Here is a 24,047-nt window from a genome sequence, read left to right on the forward strand (position 1 = left end):
TTATAGCAAAGATATTTTAGTTTGCTTTTATTCTACAATGTTTATTATTTTCTAAAATCAATTTGATTAATTGAAAAGAAATTAAAAACATTTTTGTTTAAGAAGATTATGCCTGTTTAGATTAAAACAACAGGGAATACTATGCTAAGTTCAGCGCAGTTGGCAGCACCAGCGCGTGCACGGGTCAATAACATTTGTCATGCTTTGAAAGACTGTCATTGTCGACAAAATACGCCGTTTACATCATGAAGCTATTGATAATACTGGAGCCTCCATTACCTATGTCATACATACGTTATACTTATATCGTATAATCATCATCATTTACAGTGCAAGAAGGAGCGGATTTTAATTTTATATACAAAGCGAGCTTCAGTATTATATAATCGATCATGGTTTTCATTCTCTTTTAGTGTTGTACTCTCGCGTGATAACTTGCAGTAATATTCTCTATTTCAAAGCTGGTTAGTAAAGTTTATTATTCTTAATTTTCGGCCTGATATAAGCATGAATTAAAATTGAATTTCGAAACGATATCGTGTCGAATTTGAATTACTATTCTAAATTCGAAATCGTGGGCGGCGGTTCAGGTGGCGAGCGGCGCAGTTCTCGGCGGCGCTCGCGGCGCGCGCGCGTGTGCGGCGGCGGCGCCTGCCGCGCCCTCACTCACTCCGACACTGAGATCCCGCTCGCTCTCCAGCCTCGTAAAGTGACCGCTTGACACGACGCCGCCTCACACGACTGCTCCTGTCTGCGGTGCCCGGCCTAGTACCCTATCCCTTCTATCGAGTTATTAATTTAGCTTCTACGGATTTGTTTTATTTTTACATGTCAAATATGGCCGAAAATTGGATGATACTGGTTTTTCATCTAGCTATTCATTAGTGGCACGCAGTTTTAGTACCGTTTTTCATACATACATATTATGATTCTTATTTACTCAAATTATTCTACGGCCTATTCACCTTCATATTGAGCCTTTACACCAGTTAAGATGGGAAAAATACTCCATCCTTCAGTCATTTCAAAAGCCATCAAGCATCTTAAGAGAATCGAGATGAAGTGATCGATAGTTATAATTCAAGGCCATAGACCTTCAGGTATATAAGTATGATTGAATAGTGTTAGCAGAAATAGGATATAGAAAAATAATAATAAAATAGCATTTTAATCTTACGTCAAATTATACTCCAGATTCAATGGAATAGCTTATACTGTACTATATATACTGTACTATATGAGATGTGCTATTTGTACCATCACTTTGTCTCGTTTCTCATATCTATTTGTTAAACAAAATTGTCAGGCCCTAACTGGTAGCCAGATTGTAACCCGTAACAAAGATAGTACTGTATGTATATCAGAATTAATTATGTACCTGTCTAAATAATTTGATTATAGTAATAACGACTCGTAAAATCTACGACACATGAAATTATTTGCCTAAATATAGTCCTATGCCTAATCGTGTAAGATCTTAAAATATCTCATTAAGAATCTTTTTTAATTCAAATTTATCCAGTTTAATGTTTGGTATAGAATACGTTTTCTAGTGGTGTAGATGACCTTAACTAGTGTTAAAATTTCAGAGAATTGTAACGAAAAATTATTATTTATTAACAAGTCATCTAAACTATTTGTTTGAATATTTTCGCCTATAGAGGGGTTTAATATTAAGAAATGAGCCTAAATAATATTTTATTAAATCATTATCCTTGCAATTATTTTAATACATCAAATAAGATGTGGTTGCGTACCTTTAATTCGCATATTGTTCTAATAATATAGGTGTTTTTGAAATTAAAGGTGCTTTCTCAAATTCCACGAAATGTTGATTGAGATTTTAGAAGAGACACTATTCGATCGAAAATAGCCATTTTCCAACCAACGAAAGACTAACGATAATAATTTGAGCTCTCTATTTTGGTAGTCACAAGATCAGAACTTTATTAGAAATTTATTATTATCCTTCATTACAAACCGTTGTCATTGAAGGAAATTAAAATAATCTTAAGCTGTTATAAATAGACCTGAGTATTGGCAAAGTAGATAATAGTCCAACCGATTGCGAAGAATATATGGTATGTACCTATACTTTATAAAGAAAAATTGTGTGCCATGAAGTCGCTGTTTAAATAGTGCTTGTGTGCGTTACACGAATATATAGATAATATTAACGAAAAATTAGATTAATTTGCAATGAGCATCTATGAATAGAGTTTTGTTGTTATCAGGTGTTTACTTTGAACTTGTACCGTTCGTTCAGTTACTATTTTGATAGCTACATACATAGTTGTCAAATTGATCCTATATGCGGTTGGTCAAATAATATTACTGATTATCTATCTATATTAACGTTATGCCTAATTCGACGTTTCTTGTATGGATATAGGTATTCGCCTTAGCTAGCGAGAGGTAACTAATTTGAAGTGTGAATGGACTGTTTATTAGAAGACGCTCAAATCAAATAACTACACTAGGAGCCTAAAACATCAAACGTGCAAGTAGTGCGACTGAATACATTCCTGTATATAATTATCTAGTTAGCTTAATTGTTTTATATAACGAATTAGTTTTTAATTTACTATGGATAGTCGTCTTATTTTATTAGAACATTCTTATATTCTTATTCCGATTCCATCTGGGATGAGAAACTTGCATTTCCTTCTACCTCATTCTATCATCGCTCACACTTCACGGACATCATCACTAAGCCAAATCACATTTTCTATAGTTTTATATATCTATTTTAGGTCTTTCGCCAAAATTTGGTACAATTTAAGACTGAAATATATTTCGTATTTTTTTCTGAACGTAGAAGAAAACTGAAAGTTGATTCAAAACATTACGATCAAATGTTGCAATAACTATGTTTCTATTACATCATTGAGTTACACAAGTTTACTTTTCATATTAATAAAGGTTTTGGAGCGTATTTTGTAGGTGCTAGAGAAATCTTTAAAAAAGTTCTTTCCTAATAACTTTGTTGTTGGAATCCTGTTATTTGTATCTTGACAGATATTTTGTTACAAAATTAACTGTAAATGTGTTTGGAAATAATCGTTGTACACGTCATATTATTATGCACATTTGTACGCACATCGTTTTCAATAATCCCTGTTTGTGTAATCATATGTTTAAGACTGTTTTAGATTATAATCAATACAATGCAAGTCGATTGTATACATAACCGAATTGCGGCTTAAGTGGTGAGATGTTAGTTAGGCAGCTCAATAGTTTTTTAAAACGTATTGGTAAATGCTGCTTTAGAAGCCCACATGCGGCCGTATGATGTAACTAACTGTACTAATTAGTATTATAGTATGATCATTGTATTGTTAGGATATATTTACGGCTTGTACCATTTCCTCATTATTCATATTATATTGCAGTTAATTACTTTTAAGTACATAAATAAATAAAAGAAGATAATTTTTTTACAAGAAATATAGGTTAGGGCTGGTACAAGTTGTAAATAGTTGGAAGATTTAGATCTTCAAGTGACATTTCAAAGCGAACTGAAATACAAGCGATATAATATTAGAGAATGTGTAAACGATACCTGGCTTGCATTTCTTGGATTAGCTTGTCCAAGTCCCTGTGTTCATTGGTTAGCAATAGGGTAAATGAATGTAGTATATAATATTAAAATAAGATATTTTGGACGTCGGGAAATTTGCTGTTTTTGCAAAGGACGAGATTTGCACAGTAAAAGTAGTTTAAAGCGATATTTTTTTCAGTGAACGAAATTACAGAATTCATTTGCGTGAACCGTTTCTAAGGAAATGGATTTCATGCAAATGTGGATTGTGGTGATTTCTTTATGTAAAAAATATGTTTCCAGAACGCTTGCTACCGACGTCCGAGATGCGACAGCAGCGAATGGTATTTTTTTGTAAACTGTTAACTTTTAGTCGTATTTCATAGTTTCTTATTCAAGTGCGTCCTATATTTTTTAAATAAATTAACGTTTTTGAAGTTTCATATTAACTACGAGTATAACTTTTTGTACAATAAAATATAAGTTGCTGTAATGTTTAGATAGAATATTTTTAATTTTGTAAGACTGTTCGTATGTTTATTATTATTTATTACTAAAACTCGAATACATCACATACTTATCCATTCCACCGACTTAAATATTTATCAATACCAGATGCATTTGAGTATTATTTTCTTTGATAAAATTTTATTATATTATTAACAAAGATCTCAAAGCTTTAACAAAATTATAGCAGTGTCAATGTTGATTTTTTGGTTTAGAATATTTGTATTCAGAACAAATGTTCCATTAAAAGTGGGACAGGTTGGGAAATAATTTAACGCGTTTTGTTTGTAATTGTCATGTTGGAATTGATAATATAATTCAGTTAAGTATTATTGTACTAAGGTATTTGCATACCTACATAAATTCAGTTTGTATTGTCACATTATATTTGCACATTTTTTCTACACAAATTATTAAGAATTACACTATAATAAAAATATAACAATTTATTTTATTCGTTTCATTTTAGTAGATATACGTTGTAATGCTTAATATTATAATTGAATGGTTTATCAATTTTGGTGATTTCTATAGATTACAAAGGCAGAATTGTCTCACGTCATTATATCTTTAACTTTATTTCCTTTCACATAGACCTGTAGAATATTCCGGTCGTCTCCTAGATAGACAAATCGCTGTATGAGACCTATATCGAAGTCTTCGGCGCCCTCAAATGATTTGTAGTTGTCTATGGCACTGTCCTTGGCATACATGTCTATGAGCAGGGCATCGAAGTCCTTCCCCTCTTTCAAACTACCTATTTTATTGTTGAGTCCCAAAGCTGAAAAGAGTAAATTTTCATGTCTGTTTAGGATCACCAAGTAAATAATGTAAATATCGGTGCAGATATGTAAATAATTCACGCATTATGAACTATTTTATAGAAAAAAGAAATAATAACTGAAAATGTTGTAAACAACGCCATGTAACTGGATATGTCCAAAGATCAGCTCTGTATTCATTTGCTCACCTTTTCAAAGCTTAATAAATACGTAAGGCCCTATCTATGGTTATATATTGCTACCAAGCTATTGTTCGTTTTAGGATTAGGGGTGATTTTCTATAAATAGGTATATATAAGCTACCTTTAGCCCCTCCCAGAGTCGCGAGGTAGAAGGCGGCAGTCCAGTCAAGAGAATAATCCGCACTTCCCTTCAGCTCCAAATGTGTGGACACGTCCATGGTCCTCCTCATAGCGTCTAAAATCGTAGCGCTGTCTCCACCAGCTACGTCTGAATGAATAAATAAGTAAATTTACAGCTCTCTTTCATCTTCACGTGGTTGCACGTGTCACTCGAAGTCATACACCATATTAGAATTGGTCGGTCTGCAGGACATAAATGGCTCATGAAAATAACAACAATTTACTATTTGACGCTTTTTTAAGCATTGAACTAGCCACAAGTTCTCAAAAGTTGTCATTCTACAATGAAATTAATTGTAAATAAGTACCTGTTCCTAGTCCAACTGTGATGTCACTATCAAGGTACTTCTTCACCGGACAGAGACCAGACTTGAGGCGAGTGTTAGAGGCGGGGCAGTGGGCGATGGACACTCCCCTCGAAGACAGGAGTTTTATCTCGTCATCTGTCAGGTGGACAGCGTGCGCCATGATACACTGAAAACATTTTTATTGCTATTATTTTTTTTATAGTTATTAGTAGGATTGTTTTTGATACTTAGTAACATATCTACGATCAAATAATCGCCTTGATGAAGATAGATAAGTTGTGGATGTGGCATGAGTTGCAGTACTTACGCAACAGAATATAGTTTACCTTTTCATTCAAAATGCCGCTCTTGTCGTACACATCCGCGTAGCTATTGCAGCTGGGGAACTGTTGTAAAACGTATTCTATTTCGCTGAGGTTTTCGGATATATGGCTCTGGAAAAGAAGATTTTTTATGACATCTCCCTTTTTAATATGTTTCAGTTTCTATTTTAACATAAGTATCTGACTCGTATCGGGTTACCATCAAACAAACTGCAAGCTCGTTTGCCCACTCTCTCTCATATATAGACGTTTTCCCGGTTTCTTCCTTAGCCGTTGAGCGCTAGGGCCAGAGTCCGCTTTCCTACTTTTTCGCCTGCACTTCGCATGGTCGTTGGCAAACCTAGTTGTCAGACCACTGTGACAAAAAATACGTGGGTACCAAGGGCTAGCCGAATATAAAATCGTGAAATAAATCGAATGCTGGTAAGTACCTGAATCCTACAGTCGTATCTTTTAGAGATCTTCGCCAATGCTGTGAGCAGCTCTGCATCGCAGCTAACCGCAAACCGCGGCGTCACTATAGGTTGTATAAGTTCATTCTGAAACAAGATAGCTTGCAACAAAATGACATATCAGGAGCGCGCAAAATGTATTATCAGTTATATTATGCCGGCTAGTCACTATCGCCGAACTCGGACAGATGACGAAGCGAATGAATGAACATTGCGTTATTTGTATTAAAGTTTATTTATCGCAATCAAAAATCCACAGCGTATGCCGAATCCGTCAAAGTTCGGCGAACTGTTTCGTGATAGTGTGTAGCCGGTATTAAATGATAATTTTTAAATAGTGTACCTACGTACTACTTTGAATGGAATTATACAATATACATTATTAGTATTTTAGCACACCTTTAATTCCAGAATCTTCTGCACAAAAGTCTCCACTTCCTGCAGTTCCTTTTTGGTATTGTTGTAGTATCCCGCGTCGTTCTTCAGATTCATGCTGACCTTACCGACCAACGCCCTCTGGCGGTGCTTTATGGCACTCTTCGCCAGTTCCACCGTGCCTTCCAGGTGAAGAGAGCCGAAATAACATGCTGTCGTGGTGCCGTTGGTCAGAAGTCTTTTCTGGAAAAATCAAGTACAGTACAATGTAAAGTCTGTTTATAAAGAAAACTGGACTAACATATGAAGTTAACAATACGAAGGAAGTTAATACTTACAACGACTTTGTCATAAACTGACGATGCGAAGTCAACATCACCGTATCGACTTTCCAAAGGGAATGTGTACTTAGCCAACCATTCGAGCAAAGGGCGATCTAGCCCAAGCCCAATATTGGGAAACTGCGGCGCATGGGTGTGGCAATCCACAAATCCGGGCATAATGAACTGGCCAGCATTAAGATGGACTATTTTGAATTTCGAATATGTTCCTGACTTTTTTAAAGTTTCAAATTCGCTCGGTGTTCCTTTCTTTGTAATCTGTAAAGAGGTGGCATTAGGTATAGTTTACAGACGAGTGTTAATTAATACTTATGTATAGTACAGTTATGTAAGTACTGTACAGTTCTTTCACTGTGATTTTATAGTTTTACCTCTGATGGATATAATAAAGTATAAAACTATTTCAGCGACTTATACTTACCTACATCTGGATTTTTAAATATGAAATAATATTTTATTAAAAAAATATATCAAAAGTAAATTAAATAATTTAAGCTTAAAGTGAAAGGACTGTATCCGCATAGAGTGTACCTACTTATTTTGCATTGTATGAGTTTTCATTAGCAAAAGTGAATGCTCTGGCCTTTTGGGCCCAAAAGTTTTTGTGAGCAGGTGTTTATTACTTTTCAATGAAATTTCTAGGACTGAATTACATAAATACCTTTCCATTTTCAACAACCAAAAATCCTCTACAAATAGACAGCCGTTTTAAAGAATCGGCCGAAGCAAATAAACCAACAAATACAATATTTTGGTCATCCATGACTCGAACAACGCGTGTTGTACAAATGCTAAGCACAAACTAAAGGAATAACAAGTGATTCGGTTGATAACCTTATCTGATAGATATGTAACAACTGTCTTTATCAATGCCCTAGTGAAGAAGAGAGAAGCAACACTTCTAATTGAATAAATCAAAGTATTCACTTGTAGGTTATCTTTGATATTATAAAAAAATATGATGAAAAAAAGAATCTTCTTTTTTTTCAATCTAAGTAAGATCGCAAGTTTATTTATGAAAGTTGTTTTAGTAACAATGTTTTGTGAATAGTAAATAATAATATTATTACAACAATATACAACTACTCGTTTCCCTACATTCTCATAGCACTATAGATAATGTGCGCAGCGCAAAGCAATGAGGTCTCGCAATATTCGACATTGTTTACTTGTTGCTACAACTTGATTTCTGCTTCAAGGTCCGAGTTAATCTTAGCATTCGTCGCTAGATGGTTCTGATACGCATTGCCCTTATTGAAAATCCTTATGCCATCTCCACACTGTCGTCCAACAGTTGTTTGCCAAACTTTGGCGGATTTGGTATACATTGCTGGTTTTTTATTGCGGTAAATAAAAGCACTCATATTTACTACGCAATATTCACGCATTCGTGTCGGCATGTGTCGGAGTTCGGCGCCAGTGTAGAGCTAGCATAAAACTGATATAATATAATGCTTATTCCTCTCCTTGGCAGCAGTCAGTTTGGTCAGTTGGCAGCTTGGTTATTTTTAAGTCAATAGAGAAATACATTATGCCAGCTATACATTATCGCGATAAAGTTCGCCAAACATTGGCGGATCCGGCATACATTTTTGGTTTTTCATTACGCTAAATAAAAGCTCATACAATCTACGTAACGTTTGCGCATTCGCGTCGGCATCTGTCCGAGTTCGGCGAAAGTGTGTAACCGGTATTATAATTTCCATCGAGCAGTCAAATTGTCTACTGCTTCTTTCTTAGCGCGGATTGTACTAATTTCCAATTCTTACCTTCCAGTTGCTGTACGCACGCTATTGCCTACTGGTGGTTATTTTGTAAAGGATTTGATGCCACGACGTTTGCACCTGTTCAATCGCCTCCTGCCACGGCAGAAAAGCGCCGGCCCGAGCATTTTGCAACCACACGCGGGAGTTGGACGTCGCCGCCCGTACGAGCGCTTCTTCCAGGCGGTTGTTTAGCCGCACTGACTCTTCCAGGGCCTGAGGTAAGGCATGAACCGTTACAAGATGTATGGATGTATGTTTCAATAGATTATCGAAATATTTATGTAATATCTTGGTTGAATTGTTTATTGGATGGTAATGATATCAGTGGTCACTACGTTAATTCCCGTCGACGCGACGGTTTGGGCACGGAGTGGGACGAACTACTTTAAAAATAGTTTATACTTGGACTACTAAGTTGAGATGAACACTTTATAATATAGAAAAAATATCCAAAACCCAGGACTCTGAAAAAGGACCTAATGATCATATACATACGGTTACGGACATATAGTTAGTGCTGTAACGGTGACGTTTTATTGGTCTTCATAAAAAGATTACTGTCCATCTTGATGTGTCTGATCGAACCAGAGACCTGCCGTGTAGCAGTCCGCTTGCATGCCCATAAAGGTACAAGTCAAAACAAATGCTAACCTGATTAAAGAAATATCCAGCTTTCCGACTAGATATATTGCAGGAATATGCTTTTAATAAGAGCCATCTGGGATAAACAGTTCGCATGAGCCGTGCGTCCTTTTCTAGTTTTGACAGTTGTTTGTCAGCCATGGAACGCAACTCCATCAAGTCAACAACCTGCACATAACAGTTAGATAAGTTTTACGATATCCGATACACAATGTTATGTTAATCATCTGTATTTATACTACCTTCTTTAAGTCGTCTATTTTTCGGCCTAAATTCTCTAGTAAACCCTCCACTAGTCTCATATTGCTCAAAAGGGTAGTGAGCGACCCGTACTCTACGTCGTTACCTAACCAACTTAAGGCTTCAGATTCAAATCTTTTAGCTCTTTTATCGTTGTCTGATCGCATCCAATACGTCCACAATCCTAAAACCAATCGGCGTCGACTGGCGCCCGCCGACTTGCCTTTTAGAAGTGCGTGTTCGGCGTAGCGACTAATTTCTAGCGGAGGTTCCAGTTGGAAACCAGCATCCAAAATTAAGTCCATGCTAAGAGCATAATACCAAGTCTCAAAGTCGTATGACATTTGATTATTTGCCATGCGTAAGGACAACTGTAATATATTGATAGTATCTTCAACACGACGGCGAGCAAGCAGAACATACACCAAGTCTGGAATTATGTCCAAAGATATGCTTTCGGCTAACAGAAATCGGCTTATCGTCAAGGATCTTAAGCCTGCGCGAATCGCGCATGCTAATTCACCTCTCGCCGAACGAGCTCGAAATGTAGACATGAAGAGTTTCCCAACTGAACAAAGTTCATGCGCCTTTATTGGTTGAGGCAGCTGTCTTAAAACTTGACAGGCCAGTCGTTCAATCTCCGATGTAGTTTCAGGCGAATCACGTTCTAGTTCCACTTGTATAGCATTGGTAAACGCATCACATATGTCTATAACATTACATTCATTTTTCATAATTACGTCTATGGCCCATAAAGCAGATATTCTCGCAGTTTTCTCGTCTCCCAGTGAGGAATATAATAATGTTGCTGTGTTTAAGCAAAATATGGAATCTATGTCTATGATTTGTTTATGCAAACGGTATTTACGGTTTTTAGATTTAATATCCCTAAGAAATTTATAGAAAGAAACAAACTTTAAACCTTTCGCTAAATTGATACCATACATTTTAGTTGCATTATTCATTTCTAATTTGGATTCCTGTAGATTTCCTTTCATTAAGTGAAAAGTGGCTCTAAGTGCGTGAATTTGAGCCAAATATCTGTGCCTTTCGAATTTATTAAGTGAAGGATTTTCACTGGTTTTGTCCTCTTTACATGCAGATTCAGCATCATCAAGTTTTTTAAAACAGTTTTCTATATCATGGTTAACGGAGCATAGATAGCAAAACCTAATCGTAAACTCTATACTTTTAGTTTTCATTTCAGCTTGTTGTGCATGATGTATTAGTTGTTCATAAACATCTATACCCAAATCCGAACAAGTGCATTTTTTGAAATCTGTTTGTGAAACGCCTTTTTCTATTTGTATGCAAAATGACTTTCTGTTTTTGCCTTTTAAATCTCCTAAGATATCATCTTTACTATCTTCGACATCGAGATTATGCCAATCGTCCATATCGTTAGCTTCTGCTACTGCTCGTAACATATCGAAAATATGTGGTTTCATAATTTCCTGCGAACAATTTTTTTTAACATAATGTCGGGACATGGTGACTTTTTTAAGGGTAATGCTTGCGTTTTTTGGTGCATCATCTTTGTCTTTACTTTTTAAAATAGAAGTGAATGCAGAAGCATCACGGTCAGTTGACGGCGATTGACGTGGCGGTTGATAAAAATTGTTATTGAAACTACTGGATCTTTGTATTTGAACTTTTGCAGTTTCTTTTTGCACACTGCTGATAGATTCAGATACAGACGTTTTAACGTCACGTATTTCATCATTTTGGATTGATATACTTTGTATTTTTTCATGAGAATTTTGAACGCTGTTATCTTCACTATCAGTACTGAAAACTTCAATAGAATCATCTGATTTGTTTTCTACGTCTATTAGACTATCTTCCCCAGATTTAGCTTGTACTATTGTAAATGTACCGCCACAAGCTATGCATTTTATGACATTGTTTTCCAAATAATTGACAATACGGGTATGAAATTCCTTTTTTTGATTCATTGGCAGCAATTCATAACATGTTCTTTGTGAATTTCTGTTTCGGAATTTCATTATTTTGCAAAAAGCATATTTCGGAAGGTTCTCGAAATTTTCTGGATCATATTCAAATGGACATTCACAAATTAATACGTCATTGGATTGAGGAGCTGTTGAGTAAATGCTTATGGATGATGGTAACCTTGATTTCGTTTTATTTTGAGCGTTGGCACATAAAAACAACCTCGCAATAAAAAGTTTTTTAATAGCTTTTGCAGTAGTTAAATTGTTATTTTCATACATTATATTTTCTAAGAGTTCTCTAGGAATGACATTACCAATTACCGAAGATATTTTTAGCAAAAGTTGTTGATATGGCGATAAGGTATCTATTTGCATCATTATCAAAGCATCTATATTTTGAACATTTTTATTCGTTTTTAATTCTGCTTTTTGTATTACCAAGCATATTCCTATTTCGCCTGTATTCTCTTCTTCCAATAATGCGTCAAGAAGTTCTTGATCTTCAGAATTAATTGCTTGAGGATGTAACAATTCTTTATCTGGAAATTGCAATTGATCATCTTTGAATTTATCAATTTCGTTCTCCGGAACTTTTTGTGTTTCAAGAGCTCCACTTGAGAATAAATGTACAATGAAACTCTCAATTAAACCGGGATTTCCATTGCATTTTATCTTTAGCGCAGTACTTAAATCAGCAGGTACTGCATTGACATCTAGAATTTGACAAGCTAGTGCAGAAATCCAATTTGGGGACAAAGGTCCAAGAACTATTTTTCTTATATTACCGTTAATAAATACATCATACAGCCAATTATTCACGGTATTAAATTTACCACGTGTAACAGTACAAATCGTAAAAAATTTGATGGATTCAAACATAAGTGATATATATTCCCATGATTGATGATCTAAATTCTGTAGATCGTCTAAAAATATTACATGAACTTCTTTTATCGCGTTTATCAATTTTGTAAACATATGTTTTGCCTTTTTAATCCTATGAACTTCATTTATGCCGTAAACGCCTTCGTGATACGCGAAACGTACTTTGATCACATTATTTAAATAACACAGATCCTCATCGTACATTTTGATCAATTGAACAATTTTTTCTTCTTTGACAAAGCCATTTATTTGCTCTTCTACTCCTAATATTTGATTCATTATTTGTGTCAATGCAAGATATGAAGTAGCAGAATGTACAGACGTTAAATTGATGTAACTAACTTTGTACTTATTATTTCTTGCATATCGAGCCATCCATTCTAATAACCGCGTTTTTCCAATTCGTGATTCACCAACTAATAAAAGGGCGTCAAAATCTCTAATCTTTTTTGAAGTTTCTAACCACTCTTTAAAATATTCCATTTCATCATTACGATTCAAAAGAGGTGGTACTATGGATATATCATGCAATTCTTTTTCTCTTAAATCTTCTGAATATTCATAAATGTTACCGGCATATCCGATGCCTTTTAAATTTATTTTGGGCATCAAAGTGAATCCATTTTTTGACATTTTGCTTTTCACAAACGTACTTTCATCACAGGTAATTTTATTTTTAAACGCGCACATCAGTCTGGCCGCTTTATTGACTATTGCACCTATGACGGTGAACTCTCTTCGCAAGGGATGACCAACGACTCCGCAGTAGACTTGACCTGTGGTTACTCCAATCGATACATCTTGCACGCCATCCAAAGCAGATACAGACTTTCTTATACCATAAGCACATTTTAACGCAGCTTGAGCTTCAGATTCATGTTTGAATCCTCGCAATCCAAAAATTACTAGAATCATCACGTCTTTGTCGAAAAGAATTATTTTATTAACGCAACCCATAGATTTATAAACAATTTCACAAGTTATTTGATACGCGTTGTTAACTATTGTTATCAATTGGAGAAGAGGACATGCTGCCGGTTTCAAAGTTATAAACAAAATTGAAACGAATCTCATTTCAGTCAAATATTCCAGCGGCTGATGAGCATCTATTTGAGTTAGCACAGGTCGAATCATAAATTTACGTATTTTAGAACCAATTTGCTTCTCTTCCGATAGTAGAATAGCTTTACGTAGACTTAAAACTTCATTATTTTTTTGTTCTTCTGCAGCAGATTGACTTTTAGTGCATTCAAAATAATCGTCTGGGAGGTTTTCGATTGAAATAAAGTTTTTCTTAATTTTCCTAGCTGCGGCGCCAAAGCCAGTGAAGGGTTTTGAAACGTCTTTTTCACGGGGATCGTATAATATAGACCTTATTGTAACATGGCCATCAGGATGAACAATATGGTCATAATTTCTGGAATAGCAATGACCCCAAGCAGCAGGTGTCAATTTTACTTCTCCTGAAGAGCATAGACTTTCTGCTAATTTAGCTTCGATCACTGGTAGTCCAAATATAACGTAATTCATGTCTATTCCGGAACCAATGGGAGAGAAAAGGAGATTGCCAGCAGATATTGCTAATTTAACTTTTAGGTTTATTTTGACATCGGTTTCGTATGACGAGAATGAATGTTGTATTACTAATGCGCATGCAATGACGGAGTGAATCGTGTGACTCAAGAAGGTTCTTTTGTCTGTTTTCCACAACGCTAAGAAAGCGTCTCCAGCGAACTTGATGATGTCTCCTCCGTGGCTGTAGATGAGTTCAGTGAGGGAGCCCAGGTAAGTGTTCAGAGTGACTGTGAGACGATATGTGCCCCCTTTCAAACTATTGTATTTCTCGGACAGCGCCGTGTAACCAGAAACGTCAGCCATCAGCAAAACTCCGACAAAGCGTTTTGTGGCTCCTGGGTCAAAACTGAAATAAATTAAGAGTAATTTGATTTTGATTTTGTCTGTCTGCCTGTTTGTGCGCGCATCACGCTAAATCTACTGGATGGAATTGAATGGTGTTTTCACAGTTGTGCTATACAATGATTTATTTAAAATCTGGTAAAGTTACATCGCGATATGTTACTTAGAATCCGAGATATTGACAATAATAAATTATGGGCGGATGCATAATGTGGGAACTGACGTTTGACCGTCAAGCGAATAAGTAAATTCTCCCACGGGAACTGTATATATTTTCGGGGAAAAAATGTAAGTAATATAATCATTGGACCATATTAATGTACAATGCATAGGTATATCTGAGTGCATGTAATAGTTGAAAAGTACACTTCAGAAAACCAAGTTATGGAAAACTTTGAACAGTATCGTCTGTAACATTTACTTATCCATCAACAATATTTCATCCGGCACCAAGGTCGATAATATGAGAGTTTGTTTCTTGGACAACTCCGCTTCTATGTCCTGGTCAGATTTGCTCTCTTGGCTGTTCTGGTCGAAGCATTCCTCCATCCAGTCCTTGATCTGATGATACTCCGAGTCTGACTCGTCATCAGATTGCGTGTCCACCGCCACGTCCATTCTCGACGGTCTCTTCCCATAATGCCGCCAGCGTTCTGAGCTCAACACTGTGTTCATAGAATTCCTCCGGTGTTTCTTACTTTTTCGGAAGTTCATCTTGAGATAACAACTTGAATTTTGATCGTATGTCCGAAAATATACCAAACTTCAAACTTCGCTTACAATCTATTGTCTAAATCTATAAGGTCTTGCTTTTACTGACTCGTATACGTAAAGTTCGCTGAATGTTTGTCTAAGTTATTCTCTTGCGTTTATTTCTGCGTTTGACATAATGAAATGTATATGTTTGACATAATGAATTATGACATATATATCAAAATATAAACAGTATAAATAATAAACCATAAACAATTTTTAAGTCCTCCGTGCATGACTCACAGACATGACTGAATACTTCTATAATCGAAAAAAAATCGTTATATGATAGCTAATATTCATTCTCGCTCTGGAGTTTTTCACTACCGAAGATGAAAAAGAAAATTTTGAAGTAGGTTTTTTTTAAATACGTACGTAAATTCCATGGACCTACTGGTTATGTACCGACCGGGCGAGGAGCTCGCGCATCCGCGGCAGTTGTCATGTCCGTGATATAGCAAACAAACTCCAGCAGTGCTGCCTGCACTGGTACGGCCACGTCTTGCGTAGACCGGCAAATTACGTAGGGAACAAATGTCTGGCTATGCCGCTTCCGCCTGGCCCTGGCAGAAGAGGCAAATCCAAGAAATGTCGTTAGGGATGATATGCGGTCAACGGTCTGACAACCAAGGATGCCGACGACAGTGCGAAGTGGAGACGACAAAGTAGGAAAGCGTACCCTGGGCTCCAAAGCTCAAAGGCTGAGGAAGTAACCGGTAAACGCTCAGACGAGAGAGAGAGAATCTACTGGTTATGTAAAATTCTAAACATGGTCTCTTTGCATGAAGCTGGGTGGCACATTGTAGATATCATAAGATTAAAGTGCAGCAATAAATGCAATGAAGATAAAGTAGTAGCAATAACCCTTTTAATTAAGTACCTAATTAATTTAATAAACTAAATAAACAACAATAATTATGTTTCACCCTTGAGCTTGTGCTGAGGCTATCTGTAGGGTTGTCAGAGGGAAAATTACCAACTTTACATTATTAACTACCTCTAGTATTACAAGTTTTTTACAAAAATATCATTTTTGCCACAAGTTTTTATTGTCGTCAGAGAGATCTTGGGGTATTTAACTCCAAACGCAAACCCATGTTGGGTTTAAGTTTTACGTTAAACCGTTGAAAAGTGTTCCTTCGGCTCGGCTCGGCATCGGTCCTGTCCCGATGTTTGTTTGTCTATCTATATGTAATCAAATCTTGCCAGTTAGATTTCTCCTACTTCCGGACTACTGGAAGTAGGAACGCCAAGAAATTCTGAATGAATTGCGTGGCGTTTATTTTGGGCATTATATGAATTAATATTTAATGGTATCATAATGTTAATATCACATTTAGGGAATTGAAACGGATGAGATCTATTAGCGATTGCCTGCCACATCACATTATGCGCGTGCCCATTGCCTAAAGGCAGCTGCATACTAACACAACAATTCAGTTCAACTCCGTACTTTGACTTGTCAACACCGTGCGTATGTGTGAATACAATATTTATTGTGCGTGTATTCGAAATGGACTCTAACAGTGATCGTTGGAGCTTTCTGGACAGGATCCTACAAATAGTTAAGGAGGAGACAGAACATGATCAGCCGTTGATACAGTTTAGGCATCCTAGGGAGTTGGAAGTAAGACTTTTTAATTTTTACTCGACTTGACATAAAAGGTGTAGTTAAAGGTGTAATTCATTGTTCGCGTGTGTATGTATGTCCTAAAAACCTAGGGTGCATTATCAAAAGTGTTTCTAATAGGCTTTAATGTTGGTCCATTAAGTGCTTTATTGCTTTATTTTTTTTTCAATAAACAGCTATAGATAGACGAGAAAGGAGAGTTATATTTTGTCAGGAGAATTACATTATGTCATCAAAAAATTGTCGTCAAAGATGATATTTTTTTGCGCCAATAGTCTTACAACTAGAGAAGAATGGGAAGAAACTAGACCTTCACAGGCATTTTTTCACGCCATATTCTAAATAGTAAGTGGAGACGAAAAGTAGGAAAGCGGATTTTGGGCTCCCACGCACAATGGCTGAGGGAGGAACCGGGAGAGAGTCTTAAAAAAATTCCATTGTCGTAGTACAAGGTCATCTAAAGATCTTTGGACAAAAATGTCATGTTATCGACAATAGACTATGACAATTTAATCTATAAGTGCATACCTTATTATATAAAGTGAAAAAGATAATATCATTCATTGTTGTCTGGCCGTATGTCTGTAAAATATTTCGACGCATTACATGGCAATGTTAATAATTTACATTTGTTGGTGGCAGTGTTTACTGAAGAATAAAAAAGTTTCAGGGTGTCAATTCTGTTAAATATTATATCTATATCGCTTCTCAAAAGTATTGTTACGAGTATCCATACTTCAGGTAATCGGACTTGGCTTTTTCTGGCCCTACGTTAATTAGTAATTTTCCGCTTTCTTTATTAGAAAATAAGAATATTTATTATGTACTGAAAAATATACATTGTTACAAGCAACAGTGGCACTGTGTATTGGCGGAACTTATAATTATAAGGAACTGACTCTGAATTCCGAAACTTAACGGCTGAGGAAGAAACCGGGAAACCATTCAGAGGACTCAAATATGTGACAGCGTAACAGGAAGACAATGGATGTTTTTAGTAAAACAATGAAAAATCATAAACAAATTCTTTAATATATTAATAACTTGTTTTTATATTGTATTTACATTCATTTGTTGACGAATGACTCATTGTGTGTATGTTGTTTCTTTAATGTATTTTGCCATTCATTGTCATTTATTTGCTAATTAATTACACAAATCAATCATTTTATCAAATGTAAACATTTAAAGTGTATATTTACTAAGTTGAAGTACCACACAACATTGCCGGCATAATACTTGCCCATGGGGTTGGAAGTATATATTAGTACATACTTAGTATTTTAGTAACAGAAAGTATCATTTATATCTATAAATAGATACAAATTTGACCAAACCGCCAAATTAATGCGCTAAGAAACAAAAGCCATGCCTTTGTCAGAATATTGATCACAAACATAGACTTAGAACCCAAATAAACCAAGGCCTTGAGATGGTTCAGAAACTCTGATAGTAGGTCGTTCAGGGTTTGTTGACCCGCACTTGATAAAATATTATGTAAAAAGATAAATAGGAATACCAACCGAGGCAATTATGATAGTGGTGGCAAAGTTACGTAGATTCATAGCAAATATAATAAACTATATTTTCTCTTATAATAAAAACTGAGCACTTTTATTACTTCTGCAAAAATTTAACTGAATTAAAAAAACCGGTCAAGTGCGAGTTGTCCTCGCGCACCGTACTTACTTAATTTACGGGTATTTTTTCCAAGTAAGGGCTTACAATCCAAATAGTTTACTTTTTGATAAATATTTTATGTCAACGGGAAGTTCCCTATATTCGAAGTACACACATTTCTTTGATTGCTAATAAAGACTGTGTAGACCTGAGTTTTTAATAAATTTTCAAAATCAAACAAAAATGATCTTGACAAATAGTAGAAGATACAAAACCCTAAAAATCATTGATTCACAATATTCCCAAGAAATTAATTGATGACGAATATGCCAAGCATATTGTATGTTTACACTTGTGTGTTATCGTATTCCTCACACGTTCCGCAAACTGACACCCTTCCACTCACTAAGTACATAGTAATTATGGAAAATCTTTACTAAATGTTAGAAAACCATTATGGACAGTGCTAATAAAAGATAAATCTTGATGCAAAAAGGTACTCTATGTTATGATTTTAGAGCCCATTTTAGCTTTACATTGTAAAAATATCAATAGCCTAGGACGTGCCAGGGACTTTCTTTACACACATTTGAATTCTTGTGTAGTTTGACAATGTGAAACTATGGGAATCGGATTTTCATCGATTTGCGTAGTAGAAATATGACCAACTAGATGTTGCACGGGGCTTCGCTCCCGTGGGAATTTTGAGATAAAATATAGTCTATAACAGTCTTCTATAATGGACATTTCTAATGGTCAAATAATTTTTGAAATCGGTTCGGTAGTTTCGGAGATTACCCGCCTCATACATACAAACAAAAAATGTTGGCGCTAGTATGTAGGTTAGTTCAGTCTTAACTGGGAATATTATGATTTCAGAAACTAGTGGATCTGGACATAACCCAAGGCGTATCAGACGGAGAGCTGGAGATATGTGTAAGGACGGTGCTGCAATACAGCGTGAAGACAGACAAGCCCACGTTCAGGAACCAGCTGTATGGGGCCTGCGATCCTTATGGGCTGTCCGGCGCGTGGATCGCTGAGGCCTTCAATACTAGTCAGTGAGTGTTCATATTCTCTCACCAGTTGCATGTTGGAGGCTGTGACGCCTCGAAGCTCGTGGTCGCTGTGGCTTTCAATACTGGTCAGTGAGTGTTCATGTTCAATATATGTAGTGTTATTTCCGCGCGTTCCCGATTGTGTTCGGTGCTGTGACGGGGCGGGAGTATACGGAGAAAATTAAAATCAATGAACAACAGACCTACCATAAATTTTTACGAACCTGAAATGATACGCATTTGTAATAAAAAAATAAGGAAATATCTAGTACGAATTTATTTTTATTTCTGGATAATGGTAAATTTATTTATATTTATGAATGCAGATTTAGGTCATTGCATTTCATAATCACATATTTCATCCTATTAACTAGCAAGTGTTACATATGTTGTTACTCGATAGCTATACTACACCTATATAAGAATAGTTTATAGTATTTATCCTGTTTTTTTATGAAGAGAGACAAAAAACATGCACAATGTGCACATCCGTGCCAAAAAGCTGGAATTATAAATTACCATACGAAGTTTCACATAGTTTAATGTCCATGAGTTCAAACGGTTTGCCCTATTGGTAAATAAATATAAGGTTGACTGGTATGTCTACAATCTAGTCAGGTACTACAATCTAGTTTGCCTTGCCTAGGTCTAGACTAGTATTTTGTTTACCCTAAATCTACATAATTAGCACTGTACGAGTAATTCTAATAAGACTATTTTTTTATAAGTGTCTTGGTACTTTAGGAAGCTTTAAATGAAACTGACTTCATCTCAATTACAATATATCTACATATAATCTTGGATATAATACAGAATCAATAAATAAATCAAATTAACAAAAGCAATAGCAAAACGTGTCGGGTCTTGAATCCTAATCCACTGAATGCAGCATGCCGTCGGCCAATCACAACACGGCATTAGTGCTGTGACCACCCCGTAGAGATGGGACATCTAATGTATTGTATTCTTGCAATTTTCGCGTCTAACATATGATTTCTATGGAGTTAAGAAAATTATGACTTTGTGGTTAAGGCTCAAAGGTCCTAGGTTCAAATTCTACTTTGACTTAGATGAACGAAAACTTCGTGAGGAAACCTGCACACTAACGACTATTTAGCTAGATGGTCGTAGATAGTCGTAAAAGTCATATCTATTTTAGGCGACTAAAATCTGACACCAGTGTATTGAAAACTTCCAGATACACGTACGAAGTAGCGCCCGTGTTTACGCTAATCGAGCTGAAGATTATACACCACATTTTGAAGCTGTTCCGAATCCCAGAAGGAGACGGGATATTCAGCCCTGGAGGCAGCATGTCCATATTGTACGCCCTAGTTGCGGCCAGGTTCAGGGCCTTCCCTGAGGTCAAAAGTAAGGGCATGAGGGGCCTCCCGGAGATGGTTATTTTCACCTCTGAAGATGTAAGTATGAGTTCTCTCTGTTGTTTATATGTTCCCTGTTATAATTCAGTTGTGTGACACCGCAAAGAATATGAAGTCCTATACTCACACACGTAGTATAAAAAAAGTTTACATCAATGTTTTGATTCCCATGTAGAATTTATTTAAGTCCACATTACCAGAATTTTTAATGTTATTTACAGAGTCATTACTCAATAAGAAAAGCAGCTCACTGGCTGGGCTTTGGCACCGAGAGCGTCCACACTATAAAAGTCAATCACGATGGTCAAATGATTGTGTCTGAGTTAGAGAAAGCCATTGAGGAACAGAGGAAGATGGGCAGATTTCCAGTGATGGTGAATGCTACCGCTGGCACCACGGTGTTGGGGGCGATTGACGACCTTGGAGCGATTGCTGATGTGTGTACGAAATATGGGATATGGATGAATGTTGATGTGAGTAAACTTCGTATATTTTTTTATTCTATATGATTAATTTAGTTTGAGATTTTTTTAAATTATATAAATTGTGTGTTATAGCAGAACTAATAAAAATGTATCTATCTGTCTATATAAAACAAATATAACAATTTGAATTGCCTAAGCCTCGCCTTTCCTTATTGGATATAAGGTACTTCATATTCATAGTCTTATAACTCTTTCGTTTTGTCGTTCCTTTTTAAGTACAATATTTTTTTTGTCTTTTCCCTTATGACTAACCGGAACAGATCAACTATTTATCATTTCCAACTTAAAATGTTTGATTGGTTCGATGGGCAAAAATTTGATTGAAACAACATATTTTAGATCCCTATATGGGATAGGTCGTTGCCGCCGTTGTATATAAATCTATCTAGTTTTTTCTTATAATACAGCTATGATAAACAAGCATACAAAATTCTTAAGTAGAATAACGTTTTGATCTTTAAATTTTTTTTTAATTTCAGGCGTGCTGGGGTGGGAGTCTGATGTTGTCACCAAAGCTCAAGAGCAAATTGAAATGGGGCCAAAGGTAAGATACAATACGATATTAGTGTTCGACATTTTTTGTTTCTCCTGTTTGTCATATTAGAAAATAGTATTTGGGATAAAAGGGAAATACTAACCTCGAAAAATGTTTTATATATTCCGACGATTCTGCGAGGCTAAGAATTATTCTACTAGATGTTGCCCGCGACTCCACCCGCGGCAAATAAAGCCTATGACCCTCTCCAGCTCTCTAATTACTACACCAAAATCACCTCAAACTGTTGCTCCGTTTTGACTTAAAAGCCGGACAAATAAACACACTTTCTATGATACTATATTTCCATTTTCAGGCCCGACTCGATAGCGTGGAATCCGCACAAGATGGCGGGCGCTCCGCTGCAGTGTTCAGTTTTTCTCGTCAGACACCGCGGGCTGTTACACAAAGCTAACTCCGCCGCGGCCAACTATCTCTTCCAGCAAGACAAGTTCTATGACGTCAACTATGATACAGGAGATAAGAGTATACAATGTGGAAGGAAGGTCAGCTCACACTGTAATGCTCATTGTTTCTCGTTAGAATTGATGTATTTGGTATTTCTCATGTTTGCTGCACAAAGCAAATTAAAACAAGAAAACACCCTTTTCCTCCCTGTTCTTTGAATATATAGAAGTCTTTAGATGTCAACTTCCACAGACTCTGCATATTCTATGTAAAACTAATCAATGAAGCCTTATAATACGCATACTTTTCGTATTTGTAGTGCTAATAATCAACAGATTTCTCATCCAAAAGAACAAGGCATTTACCACCGCAATGTATCCATTACAGATAGATGCATTCAAACTGTGGGTGATGTGGAAGGGTCGCGGCGACGCCGGGCTGGCGCGGCTCGCCGAGCGCACGCTGTCCGCGGCCGAGTTCTGTCTCGACGCCGTCGCGGCGCGGCGCGGCTTCAGGCTGCTCACTGCCGCGCTGCAGTGCCCGAACGTGTGCTTCTGGTACATCCCCCGCTTTATGAGAGGGCAGGAGGAGGACGATCGGTGGTGGGAACTGATGCATAAGGTTAGTAAACTCGAGCTAGAAAATAGGATTGAACTACGTCCAAGTTATAGTTGGAGAACAATAATTCATTGTTTCGTATTCATAATTATTAGTTAAAGTTTATATAGTTTCTCGCATATTGAAGTTATTTCTCGCTTTGAGATAATTTGAAAATTTTATTTTTGCTGTCAGTGACTGGTATTCTTAAACGATTACGTAAACATCACGTTACACAATCTTCGTTTCCAACCGGGGTATTTTTTCAACTGTATATATTTTAACAACAATATGTTCAGTAAATAGAATACAAAAACAAACCGAGGAAGATCATTAAATTTAAATTTTCAAATCGACAATTAACTAATCAGCCAATTTTATGGGACGACCATATAAACCATTTGTCATATTTTAACATAGTTTTTTTGGATTTGTTAAAAGAAATTGTTGTAATTAAATTAGTCACAATAGTTTTCAAACTTAAACAAGTTATACTCGAGTAGGTTTTCAAATCTTTAAAAAAATATTTATTGTATTTAATGTCCTTACAGATCACCCCCAAAATAAAGGAACTTCTGACCCTAAGCTCTCGCCTCATGGTAGCATATTCCCCACTACGACACTACAAGAACTTCTTCCGACTGGCCTTCACCTTCCACCCGGTCATTGACGAGAAACAGGTGGTAGATATGTTGGACGCCATTGAAGAGTGCGGAGAAAAAGTAACTTTGGAAATGTTACATTAAATGTAGTCGCAGTCACTCGCTTACTTTTATTTTATCATTATGTATTGTTTTATAACTACCATTATTTAAGTTTGATATTAATATAGTATAATATTAATATAGTATATTACGGTGGTAAAAAACTTTAAGAATGTATTTCGTGAACCTATAAATAGTTACCAAAGTATTTAAATTGTGCTTGATAAAGCCACATGTTATAATTTGGAATAAATGTTTACAGATACCTTCGTCTTCATCGTCTACCCCTTCACCCACCTTATGGGATGTGGTACGAGGCGAATAAGGGACACATAGCCTAGGCAGCTGATAGTCAAAAATAGCTTTCCCAAGTCAGGTAGGCTGTTAAATCACAGTCGAATCTTAAAAATACGCTGACTTTGGGCTTCGCGCCGTAACAGCGTGTGCGGACACAACAATACGCAACGGGCAACATGCGG

The 24,047-nt window shown here is 36.2% G+C and overlaps 4 protein-coding genes across 13 annotated transcripts in view; 2 read left to right on the forward strand and 2 right to left on the reverse strand.

Moving 5' to 3' along the window:
* RhoGAP71E (Rho GTPase activating protein at 71E) overlaps positions 1-4,497 on the forward strand; it is a 29,186-nt gene extending 24,689 nt beyond the window's left edge. For 7 of the 9 annotated variants that reach the window (XM_053759906.1, XM_053759904.1, XM_053759910.1 and 4 more), the window contains one exon: positions 591-4,497. In XM_053759906.1, coding sequence (XP_053615881.1) covers positions 591-721 — 131 coding nt within the window. In that variant the 3' untranslated portion in view covers positions 722-4,497. The remainder of the gene's footprint in view (positions 1-590) is intronic. The other 2 variants (XR_008405637.2, XM_053759908.2) reach the window with 2 other exon arrangements.
* On the reverse strand, positions 4,328-8,901 carry DhpD (Dihydropterin deaminase). Of its 2 annotated transcripts, none has more exons than XM_064436589.1 (8): positions 8,761-8,901; positions 6,989-7,249; positions 6,675-6,893; positions 6,255-6,362; positions 5,827-5,934; positions 5,501-5,666; positions 5,134-5,280; positions 4,328-4,829 (listed from the first exon to the last, which is right to left on the reverse strand). In XM_064436589.1, the coding sequence occupies exons 2-8, from the start codon at positions 7,148-7,150 to the stop codon at positions 4,603-4,605; spliced, it is 1,137 nt and encodes a 378-aa protein (XP_064292659.1). In that variant the 5' UTR covers positions 7,151-7,249; positions 8,761-8,901; the 3' UTR covers positions 4,328-4,602. The 2 variants fall into 2 exon arrangements, with proteins under 2 accessions (XP_064292659.1, XP_053615890.1); XM_053759915.2 differs by lacking the exon at positions 8,761-8,901 and adding an exon at positions 7,653-8,083.
* Positions 8,782-15,231, reverse strand: LOC128678396 (adenylate cyclase type 10-like). Its single transcript, XM_053759903.1, has 4 exons — positions 14,818-15,231; positions 9,642-14,400; positions 9,409-9,567; positions 8,782-8,970 (listed from the first exon to the last, which is right to left on the reverse strand). The coding sequence occupies exons 1-4, from the start codon at positions 15,108-15,110 to the stop codon at positions 8,782-8,784; spliced, it is 5,400 nt and encodes a 1,799-aa protein (XP_053615878.1). The 5' UTR covers positions 15,111-15,231.
* Positions 15,232-16,574: 1,343 nt separating this feature from the next.
* LOC128678399 (uncharacterized protein) lies at positions 16,575-23,833 on the forward strand. Its single transcript, XM_053759914.2, has 8 exons — positions 16,575-16,776; positions 19,279-19,460; positions 20,656-20,878; positions 21,061-21,312; positions 21,804-21,868; positions 22,176-22,365; positions 22,655-22,888; positions 23,416-23,833. Exons 1-8 carry the CDS (start codon positions 16,663-16,665, stop codon positions 23,608-23,610), a joined length of 1,455 nt encoding a protein of 484 aa, XP_053615889.1. The 5' UTR covers positions 16,575-16,662; the 3' UTR covers positions 23,611-23,833.
* Positions 23,834-24,047: the final 214 nt, after the last annotated feature.

This window comes from Plodia interpunctella, chromosome 19 (assembly GCF_027563975.2).
Source record: "Plodia interpunctella isolate USDA-ARS_2022_Savannah chromosome 19, ilPloInte3.2, whole genome shotgun sequence".
NCBI classification, from domain to species: Eukaryota; Metazoa; Arthropoda; class Insecta; order Lepidoptera; family Pyralidae; genus Plodia; species Plodia interpunctella.

Coding starts and splice junctions, on each gene's coding strand:
- DhpD (XM_053759915.2), bottom strand. CDS start 7,754: ATGGATGACCAAAATATTGTATTTGTTGGTTTATTTGCTTCGGCCGAT. Junction 5,667..5,826: donor GCGGCATTTTGAATGAAAAG/GTAAACTATATT, acceptor AAATGTTTTCAG/TGTATCATGGCGCACGCTGT. Junction 4,830..5,133: donor GACTCTGGGAGGGGCTAAAG/GTAGCTTATATA, acceptor TACTCTTTTCAG/CTTTGGGACTCAACAATAAA.
- LOC128678396 (XM_053759903.1), bottom strand. CDS start 15,110: ATGAACTTCCGAAAAAGTAAGAAACACCGGAGGAATTCTATGAACACA. Junction 9,568..9,641: donor AAATAGACGACTTAAAGAAG/GTAGTATAAATA, acceptor TGTTATGTGCAG/GTTGTTGACTTGATGGAGTT. Junction 8,971..9,408: donor CTGGATATTTCTTTAATCAG/GTTAGCATTTGT, acceptor GCCTTACCTCAG/GCCCTGGAAGAGTCAGTGCG.
- LOC128678399 (XM_053759914.2), top strand. CDS start 16,663: ATGGACTCTAACAGTGATCGTTGGAGCTTTCTGGACAGGATCCTACAA. Junction 20,879..21,060: donor TTATTTTCACCTCTGAAGAT/GTAAGTATGAGT, acceptor TGTTATTTACAG/AGTCATTACTCAATAAGAAA. Junction 21,869..22,175: donor AAATTGAAATGGGGCCAAAG/GTAAGATACAAT, acceptor TTCCATTTTCAG/GCCCGACTCGATAGCGTGGA.